The sequence below is a fragment of the Rosa chinensis genome, chromosome 4 (genome assembly GCF_002994745.2).
Source record: "Rosa chinensis cultivar Old Blush chromosome 4, RchiOBHm-V2, whole genome shotgun sequence".
Taxonomy (NCBI): Eukaryota; Viridiplantae; Streptophyta; class Magnoliopsida; order Rosales; family Rosaceae; genus Rosa; species Rosa chinensis.
Window position 1 is genome coordinate 118,454 of NC_037091.1, and position 10,921 is coordinate 129,374.

Sequence of the window (10,921 nt, forward strand, 5' to 3'; positions counted from 1 at the left end):
GGTTCAGTAATCCAGACGTCAAAGAGATACTTCCTACAGATTGGGATGATGGTGTAGACAAATCACCCACTCAGGAAGATGTTCCAGAAGAATGTAAACCATTCATTCCAACGGAACAAGCTCAAGAAAATGAGCTTCATCAATCGAAAGTTGTCTCTACAAGTAAATACAGCAACTACATAGAGATTGGACTCAAGTTCCCTGATCACAGGAAATATCATCTACATGCTTTTGTAGATAATGGATCGGGATTTACTGTTGCAAAGAGATTTGCAATTCCAGATGAACTCTGGAAAGAAGACAAGAAAAAGTCAGCTACTGGTGTTACATTTGATGGAAGCCATCTCACCATGAAGAAAGTAGCAAAAAATGTTCATATCACCATTGGTGGAGGAACATTTATGATCCAGAATGTTTGGCAGTCTGAAGGCCAAGGATCTGATTTCTTGTTGGGAAATGATTTCATTCTCCAACAATGATTCATTCAGGATGAAGAAGCGATAGGCTTCAGGAAAGGAGAACGGGTGTTCTAGGCAGACCGGCTCACACAAGCAAGAAGTGTGGTAGGTCTCGGTTTTACTACTCAACATCAGAGATCGCAACAGAATAGTGGTGATCTTACCCCCTACAAGCCCAAATTGGAGCCCATACTCCAAATCAAACAACAAGAAGAACTGCTTGTTGAAGAATCTTCAGAAGAAGAAGAAGAAACTAGTGAAAATGAAGAAGCTAGTTTCATCCATGAGCACAACCTCAAGCATTTTCAGAACAAGCTTGAGTCTCAGCAAATTCCCACTCTTGACAAAATCAAGAAACTACTCGAGCAGAATGTGGATACAAATCCTCAGAAGTTTTGGGAAAAAGACTCAGTGGTCTGTGAATTGAAATTGCATGACATGAACGCTATCTGCCATGTCAAAGCCATTCCACAGTACAAAGAGGAAGATCAAAAAGAATTCAGAAGTGATATTGAAGATCTCCTGAAGAAGAGATTAATTCAACCTTCCACTAGCCCTCATCATGCTCCAGCATTCTACGTGAGAAATCATGCAGAAAAACTACGAGGAAAAGCTAGAATGGTTATTGACTACAGAGACATCAATAAGAAGACTGTCAAAGACGGTTATCAGATCGCTCAAGTCAGGGTACTGATCAACCAGCTCAGAGGAGCTAAAGTCTTTTCGAAATTCGATGCAAAGTCGGGTTTCTGGCAGGTCAAGATGCATCCTGAGAGCATACCTCTCACTGCATTTGGAACACCATAAGGCCATTACGAATTGTTAGTAATGCCTTTTGGTCTCAAGCAAGCTCCCTCAATCTTCCAGAGAAAGATGGACAACATCTTCAAGCATGTAGCGGAGTTCTGCGTCATCTACATAGATGACATCCTGGTCTTCTCCAAAAATAGAGAAGAACACATGAAACACCTCCATGAGGTAGTAAAGCGGATAGTTCAGCATGGAATTATCCTAGGCGAAAAGAAAATCTTCTTTATCCTTGATGAAGTTGATTTCCTAGGGATAAACATCAAGAATGGAGTCATAAAGCTCCAACCACATATCCTTGAAAAGATCTGGAAATTCCCAGACAAAATTCCTGATGCTAAGAGTCTAGAGAGATTCCTTGGTGTCATAAATTATGGGAGAGATTTCATCCCTAAAATCTCAGGGTTAACAGCAATGTTATCTCCTAAGACAAGTTCCAAAAGAAAATGGAACTTCACAGAAGATGATGAAAAGATCGTAAAGCAGATAAAAAATCTCTGCAAAAACCTCCCTCCTCTTCAACAACCAGAAGAGAATGATGAAATTATCCTCCAAACAGATGCGAGTGATAATTACTGGTCCGGTGTTGTTCTGGCGAGAGCGCCTGGAACTAACATTGAAAAGATCTGCAAATTTTGTAGTGGCAAGTTCAGCCCTGCAGAACTGAATTATCCCACAGGGGAAAAAGAAATTTTGGCTGTCAAAAAGACAATTTTAAATTCTCCAGCTTATCTTGGAAAACCCTTTACTGTTCGCACCGATTGTGCTAGAGTAAAAAATTTTAAAAATTTTAAACTTGATAAAGCTGCTGATAGAGGAAGACTAGCTAACTGGCAATTATTTCTTAACCAATATGATTATACTGTTGAATTAATTGCAGGAAACAAGAACTATTTTCCAGACGCATTGACCAGAGAAATGGCAATGGTCAGCCAAAGAGAAGACGACGAAGGTCGTAATCCCAGAAGCAGAAGGACTGGGAAAGAACAGGAACCTGAAGAGGATCCAAGAGAAACCAAGGAGAAAATCCTTAAAAGGTTTCTGCTAAGCTCAAAAGGCTTGGCCTCAACTGATCAATCCCAGGGTAAATGATTGGCTAGCCCGTCTCAAACGGCAGACGGTAAAGGCACATCAAGACCGTTGATGGCTGCTGCTTTGCCAAAAAGCAGACCAACTCCTAATGGAGTTATAAATGTTTTTAATTACGAATTAAGAACTTTTGACACTCATGTGTTCAGAACTGGCAGGAGACTAGCTTATCACCAGAAGGCAATCCTGGATAATCTCTTATTTGCCTTTCAAGAAAGAAGCAGTGGTCTGATGTTCCCAGCCCTCTTTGCATTAGCTGAAGAGCTCTACGCAAATGGTAGGCCACAAGGTGAAGAGCTTCCTACGCAGCAGAGTGCTGTCAGAAAAGAAAAATTTTCCTTCCTTGAAAGTCCAGAAAGTGCTAAGGTCCCTATCATGGCACTCAATGAATCAGACTGGCATGAATTCCATAGTCTGATAGGAAGGCATAATCCAGAAAACCTAGTTCCTCCAACTCTCTTCATTGTCGCTGGACCATATGTTGGAAGATACCTGGTAAATGTTCAGAGTGAACATCCCCAAGAACACAAGCTTTGGCTTGTTGAAAATGGTTTTGTCCATAATCTGTGGACCAAAACAAATGATGATCTGAAAGGTTTGCCGCCCATCATTGTCAACACAGTCAAAAATATCAGAAAAAACGACTGTACGCTTCGTCTGAAGTTCAAATCCACTCCTCCAGAATGGATCCAGAAGGCAAACGGTGAGGTTGAATATATTCCTCCATATCATTATGTGAGAATTATTCAAAGAAGATATCAACCAGCTTGTGTAGCATACAACGGCCAGCCAAATTCCAGCATCCCTTGGATGAAAGCCATGGCTCTTGACTACATCAAAAAGATCATCTCTGAAGATGTCAACAATACCTTCCTGGCAGCAGGAGAAAAGACAATCATCACTGCTTACGATCATCCTGACGTAGTCAGCAGTGACTTATTCCTATCTCTAACCAGAAAAGAGATAGACTCGACAATGGCCTGCATGCGTTGGGTGGAAAAGCTTGAAAATGACAACCACCACAAAATGTATGTTGATACAGACGTCGAGGATAATGCAACAACAACTCGCATGGCCCAAGCAGACAACAACTCCTTTGTCTTTGGCCACCAGTCTAAAACGGACGAGAACATGTGAAGCTACAGGTGAAGAATCAGCACCAAATTGCAACTGTAGACTTTTAGACTTTTCTAAAGCTACTTTTGCTTTTTCCTTTTCAAAAGAAAAAGGACAAGTGAAAAACATTTCACTTCTCACCTTTTGCTTTTCCCTGGCCGACCTCCACTAGCAGGAGCACTCAGAAAAGCAGGAGTCACGGAGTTGTTCTGTACATTTTTGCATTTTGAATTCTAGTTTGAGTTCCGCTCCCTATATAAGGAGCTTTAGCTTCTCTTAGAAGGCATTCGAAAACTTGAGACAGAAAAATATTCTCTCAAAAAAGAAAGCCATAGTAGCAATGTACTTCCTTTCCTGTCTAGGTGTGAAGTAGTGTGCTTTCAGTACAAGTAAGTAACTGTTCTCATTCTTATGGATAGCTAAACAGCTTTTGCTGTTTACCTAAGAATGAGGCTCTGATTGTTTAAAATCTATATGTATATTTGAATAAATAAATTCAGATGGATGTTCACCCACTTCTTTAACTTATAAAATCAGCATTATATTCAAGTCTAAATGTCATTATCATACTCATCTTTGTCATTCATAGTTTACTATGTAAAGTTTAACATTCGAATGCATGCATCTCATGGAAATCTAAAAGTTCTAAAACTTTACTGTTTATCCGAAAGAATCAGTTTTAAAAACAGAAAAAATTAGGACAAGCAGCAGTGATTCCGCCCTGTGAGTAGCCGCTTAGACAAGGAGTCGTTAGGCTAAATGTGGCATGTTGAAGGCTAGTCTTGTTTTTATTTTGACGTTTTTTTTTACTGTTCCTTTTTGTTGAATAGAACTGTAGAGGAACCTAAAAGTCAACATAGGATACAAAAGGCATTTGTTTGTTTAAACCATCCCTGTTAGTCTTTGTTTATCAACAACAGTGTAATACCAAAGTGTTGGGCAGTTGGAAAAAATACCAAGGCTTTTTGGGTATACAGGAAAAAACCCTTGAAAACTAACTAAATATCAACCTATATTTTACGTTTGATAAACTGACTTTATGGTAGCCAAAACTGACGAACTGAAATCGAAAATTACCGAAAAAGTTAGTCCGATTTGGGTAAATACTGAATTACTGATTACCCAAATATTAGTTATATATCTTCTAGTTTTCAATACGCACATGTATATTAGAAATATGAGAATAAATAATTTTATAACAGTATTAACATTATTACTATTACTCTATTATATTACATATATTTTAATCAACCTAAAAAAAATAGGTCTTATATTATTAGGTAAACTGGTAAAAGATTGTTAGATAACTAGTTTTATTGGACCAAAAACTCAAGGCATCTTAACATTACTTCACCTGACGATAATATTACATGGACACACATTAGCACCAAGCCTGGTGTCGAGCACAACGGGCATGGTTTCAAAGCCCACCTTTCTTTGTCTAGCTTCGCAGTTGAGAAGCATAGGATCTCAATTGGAGTGTTATGGCGGTGATGTCAAGAGGCATTGCTCATTATCTGGCTTGGTATTGGATGATGGCTTCGAGTTTTTTCCGGATTCGAATATGGACTTAACTCCAATCCTTCATGTCTTGGTCTTTGGTACTTGGGTTAGCCGGTGTTTGGTTCCGATGGATTGGGACAAAGTGGCCCGGTTTGGCAACTAGGTATGTTTTGTCGCAAGGATCAAGCTCGGGTTCTGATCTTGGGTCATTTCAGATCTAGATCTGGGCATGGATTTGAATCGAAGTCCTTTATTGGATTTTGACTTATGTCACTGTTGCTTTTGGATTTGGGATGCAGATTCAAACATCTTGTTCTTAAGAGTTCATTTGTGGATTTTCGAATTCTCTGACACTGTTGGTCGCTAGCTTTTGATATCTCGGTTGGCGAATCACCTCTACTAAGTAATTGTATTACATATTACGGTTACGTTTATATTTACAATTTACAGTACTCAAATGATTTTCGCAATGTTTGGTTGTAAAGTTCGTAATACCTATAATCGATTCGAACAGATCAAATGGTAACCCTAGTTTAAAGGTAACTCTAAATCATCATGTCATAAAGAGCTCCAAATTGAAACGTTAAAATAACAGTAGTTTTTTAAAAGATGGCAATAGTTTTTCAAAACATTATAATAATTTGAGTGGTTCTTGTGAATGTGGCAATAACTTTTAAAAAAAATTTACAGTAATTATTGTAATGAATGGCAATAGCTTTTTAGGAGAATAACTTTTTAGTTCGTCGACAATAACTTTTTATTCGATAAGTTTTTTTGAAAGATGACAGTGACTTTTTTCGGAGAATGATAATTTTTATGAAGAATGATTCTTCTATGAGACTACTCCTATATATCAGTAACATGATATGACCTTTGTTGAAGTCATTAATCAAGATTTGCAACATTTGAGATGATTGTTACCTTAGTGTTAACAAACGTTAATCTCAAAATAAAGAGTATTCAATGCACCGACATTCATTTGCAACAAACAAGGATAGACGACTAGATAACATTAAGTATTTCTTTTGTTATTAAAAAAAACCTATAAATATCAATGACTGAGATTTGCTAAGGGCTAGTTTGAGATTAGTGTGACTTTGAAAAAAAACTATTGCTGCTGTGTTGTGAAAATAATCAGTTGTGAATTAAAACAGTTTCATGTTTAGTAAATAATACTTTTAAAAGGATTGAGAGCTCTCCAAAACCCTAGGTTGGCGGCAAGCTTTTCAGACCAAAGGATCGGCTCTCGTCCGGTGGCGACCTAGGCATAGGCCTTGTCTACGCCTCTTGGGCTTAGTTTGGGAATGCTTCTTGGGCTGCTTTTGAGACCAAAAGTGCTTTTGAGACCAAAAGTGCTTTTGAGTTTAATCTAGAGTATTTGGTAAAAATCTAAAAAGCTGCTTTTGATCCATTTTAGCTTCTCCCAACCGAGTTTATCAAAAGCTACAAATCGTAGCTTTTGAAAATGGATTTTGCAGAAAGCTGAAAAAACACGGAGATTCTAAAATTAAACCAGCATAATCATCTCTCATCTCCATATCCCGATCATCTCTCATCTTCATCTTCCTCTTCCTCAACCTTCTCCGACCACCGCCGCATGACCGGCCCTTCCGCACTGCTGCTCTCCCTCACTGTCAGCCACAGTGCATCTTCTAGGCAACTCAAATATCTCCTTGAAAATACTGCCCAATCCTCCCAACACTATGATCCAAACCTCTTCTGGGCAACTCAAATATCTCATCACTGACCCGACCCAAGCTTCCTATTCCATTGATGACTCCACTTTTGCATGCAATCTTTAGAACCACCAAATCCCAGAATGGGTATAAAAAAATCCCAAAATCCTAATTGAAATCGTAGAAGTCTAGAACAATGCTCAAACGAATGCCCTTAAAGATACAATATTGATACAACATTCAACATCTGAAAGATACCCACTAATCAGTGGAGCCCAAAGAACAAAAATTTGAGGGTAAAATCAAGAATGTGAAGAACCAGTTAATTCGGTAGAGAATCAATTTCATAAAAAATGGGAAAGAATTATGGGTGGGAAAAAGAATGAATGGAAGCTGGATGGATGATTGAATGATTTAAAGGAACAGACGGATATGAGAGACAGAGAGAGAGGAAGAGAAGAAATGGATATGAGAGTAGGTGGAAGATTGTTGGTGCGAAAATGGTGAGGGAAGAAGCAGAAAGAATGTGGATGATCTGATGATCATTAATCATAAAGGAAAAGCCAAATATATTATTGTCTTAATTATTAAAATTAATTTTTGAGATTTTTCAATCACTTATGAGTTTCTTGATCATTTTAGTAATTATAGCCAACCAAAGCATTTTTGCCTTGCAACTTACCAAACACCTCAACTGCTTCCTCTCACAGCAAATTCGGAAGTGCTTCCTTTCACAGCAAATTTGGAAGTGCTTTCTCTCACAGTCCAGCAATTCCAAACTAAGCCTTGGTCTGCTGTCAGACGGGAATTTGATGTTAACATCCAGGGTGCTCTTAAGGGGTGTGGCTTGGAGTTGTTGCGGGCTGTTTTGGCTTCATTCCCGGTATGAAATCTTTGGGCTGTTGATGGTCGTGTGTTGCAGGATTGGAGGCCTCGTCTCGTTTCCTGGATCGGCGACGGTGCTGGTCTGGTAGTGGAATATGCGGTGGCAAGGATCGGAGGAAGGGGGATCGGGGCAGGTTTGTGGCAACGGGGTTGCGGCGACATGTTTCGTGATGATCTAGGTCGTGACGATAGTGGGGGGGGGGGGGGGGTGGCGGCAGGAACTGCATCGCTGGATTGGGGATGCTAGATATGGATGCCTGGTCTGGGCTAAGGAAAACCTAATGGGCTTTTGAGCTGGCCCTTCTTGAAGGTTGCTCTGGATTTTATTTTGGGCTGGGCTTTCTGCCTTAGGCTCATCTCTATGTTATTTAGTTTATCTAAGTACAATAATTTCCTTTATTAGGAAACTAAGTTTTTATGTGCACTTTATGTACCTCTAGCGCCTCTGGAGTAGTACCAAAGGAGGACCTTGCTAGGTTGGGGGGGGGGGGGGGTGGCGGGAACTGCAGCGCTGGATTGGGGATGCTAGAGATGGATGCCTGGTCTGGGCTAAGGAAAACCTAATGGGCTTTTGAGCTGGCCCTTCTTGAAGGTTGCTCTGGATTTTATTTTGGGCTGGGCTTTTTGCCTTCGGCCCATCTCTATGTTATTTAGTTTATCTAAGTACAATAATTTCCTTTATTAGGAAACTAAGTTTTTCTGTGCACTCTATGTACCTCTAGCGCCTCTGGAGTAATACCAAAGGAGGATCTTGCTATGTCTACGTTTTTACTTGTCTAATGAGTGGGTCTATATGTATGTAGCAATGTAACGACATATTCTGGCTTGTGGAGACTATATATATTGACACCCATTTTGGGTGGATTCAAAAAAAAAAAAAAAACTTTTAAAAATGCTGTCAGTATATAAAACAACTTCAGAGCGTGTTTTAATTGAAAACAGCTTCTAAAAGAACACCAATTTTTAATTTTTCCCTGCAAATCAAAAGAACATCAATGCTCAGGTTTGGGTGAATTTTTGGGATTTAGGTCTTGAATTTTGGGAGCCTCTGACGCTGTTTGAGATCGCAAATGGAATTGGGGTGCCTATGAAAATTGATCAGAATACCTTAGATAGAAAACTTGGTCTCTTTGCAAGGGTTTTGGTTGATATTGATTTATCTTCTGATCCTCCACATGAATTGGATGTTCGTCGCAACAACGGAGATATTGTTGTGATTGAAGTTGGATACGAGCGTCTCCCTGATCTTTGCTCGCATTGTGGCAATGTTGGGCACAACGTTACAACTTATAAGCTTCTACGAAACCATGCAGCTTCTGGTCAGATTGTGATTGAGATGGGTCAAGGTCAATCGTGTAAGTGTCGTCGACAGAAGACAAAACAAGTATTTGTTGCAAAGAATACTGAGCAAGTGGATAAGGGAAAGAAGATGGTTGTTGCTCCTATGCCAAGTGTGAATGCAAATGCTAGAGAGGGTCCTTCATTGGCACGAGCATCTCTTCCTCTTGCTACATCAGTGGTTGTTGATTCGGAATTGAATAGGGTTATGGATATTGTTGAACAAACTCTAATTGTTGAGAAGGTCACTGCTCCAACTACTAGTCCATCTGTTGTCGAGCAAGCCATTGTTCCAATAGTACAGGAGATAGGACAAATTATCTCCAGCCCAGTTGCAAGTTCAGTTCCAACAAACTCTCCAAGTAATGTTAATGTCAATATTTCCACTGGTAATAGCTTTGAGATTCTTTCTCAAATGCAGCAAGGAAAGAGCATTGTTGTAGACGAGCAAGAGGAAGTTGGAGAGCGCAATGACAATTTGGTTGGCAATAATAATACAAATTCTAATTTGGTAGAATCTATTGCTCATCAAGCTAAGTTCTGTTGGGGTGATTTGGAATATGAAGAACCCCTTGGTCATCATACATATGCTCAGGCTGAGATAAGTCCAGTGTGTTCTTGGTTTGAAGAGGGTGAAGCAATTCTGGCAGATGAGAATCTTCTTAAGTCTCTCTCAAAGTCTCAAAATAAAAAATTGAAGACCAAGAGAGATTCACGTGATCCTTACCCTACCCGCAATCAAACGCCCGTTGTGTGTCTTGATCTTTGATTCAATGGGCTCTGCTTAATCTTTGGGGAATTTGATTCTACACCCAAATTGACACACCTCTTTTAGAATAAACCCATCCATAAGTGTGTTTTAATATACACCCAAACCAATTAATTAGATTTATGCAAAATAAAAAACCTATTAAATAGACTAAATAATAAAACCCAATATTGTTAAGAATTACTGAATCTGCCACTTTCAAATTCCCATTCACCTATTAAATAGGATTGATAATAAAATCCAATAATGTTGCTGATGGAAGTCGATCATGAAACGGCTGCCCATAGACGTCGCCCATAATTACTCAACCCTTGATTTCAGCAATTGATAATTCTCCTCTGGGTTGGAGGTTACGTAACTTCACATTGAAAAGTGTAATCTGCACATTCAAAGCTGGTGTCAATATCTCTACAAGATTGTGATATAAATGGATTGCACAATCAGAGGTTGGTGGGTTGCCTGTGTTCGACAGCATATCCGATTGGTACGGTTGATGAGTATTGTGATTGCTATCTATTCAAAAGGTGTGTGTGCTCCTGACGAAGAGGTATTTGTTTTGTGATGGTTCTAGGTTTTTGATATTGAGTAGGTATGATAGACTATACAAGTTCTTGATTGCAGGGTTTTGTTTCATCTTCTTGTTTCTCAATAGATACTACAAGTTAATTTTGATGGCTAAAGAGTACACCCACCTGGAATTTAGGTGCAACCTTCTCAAGTTTGGACGTATTATGACCGACGAGTTAAAGGCTGAAATTACTGAAGTGCGCTTGATCTGATTGCACCCTCCATCATCTACAATAACATGGACCCTATTATGAAAAATTAATGAACATGGAATATTGATTCTATACCTACGCCTATTGGAATGGGGAATCAAATTTCATTCAAAAAAAGGGAAGAAAAAAAAAAGCAAAATGACATACCTTGATGAGAGGATGTTTAATCACTACATGATAGGAATACCTCCACAAAAGGATGTTTAATCAGATTGAGAAATCTACGAAATCTAATAGCAATATCTACACAACCACATTTACTTAAAAATAGCAAATATAAAGATCAAATCTGAAAGGAAGAGATATACAATAATTAAGACCATTAATCTTTTTAAATAAGGAATATCTACACAAACATATCTCCTAAAATATGGCATCAGTTAATGGCAATTGATCACGTTGACATATTTAATAATAGGATTATCTACACAACCATATCTACTAAAAAATGGCAAATATATAGGTCAAATAAAAAAGGAAGAGATATGCAATAATTAAGGC

General features: G+C 38.8%; 1 protein-coding gene across 1 annotated transcript; it reads left to right on the top strand.

The window, feature by feature from the left end:
• Positions 1–4,884: 4,884 nt before the first annotated feature.
• On the top strand, positions 4,885–9,641 carry LOC112197114. The gene is made up of 3 exons (XM_024337685.1): positions 4,885–5,079; positions 7,572–7,668; positions 8,563–9,641. The coding sequence occupies exons 1-3, from the start codon at positions 4,885–4,887 to the stop codon at positions 9,639–9,641; spliced, it is 1,371 nt and encodes a 456-aa protein (XP_024193453.1).
• Positions 9,642–10,921: the final 1,280 nt, after the last annotated feature.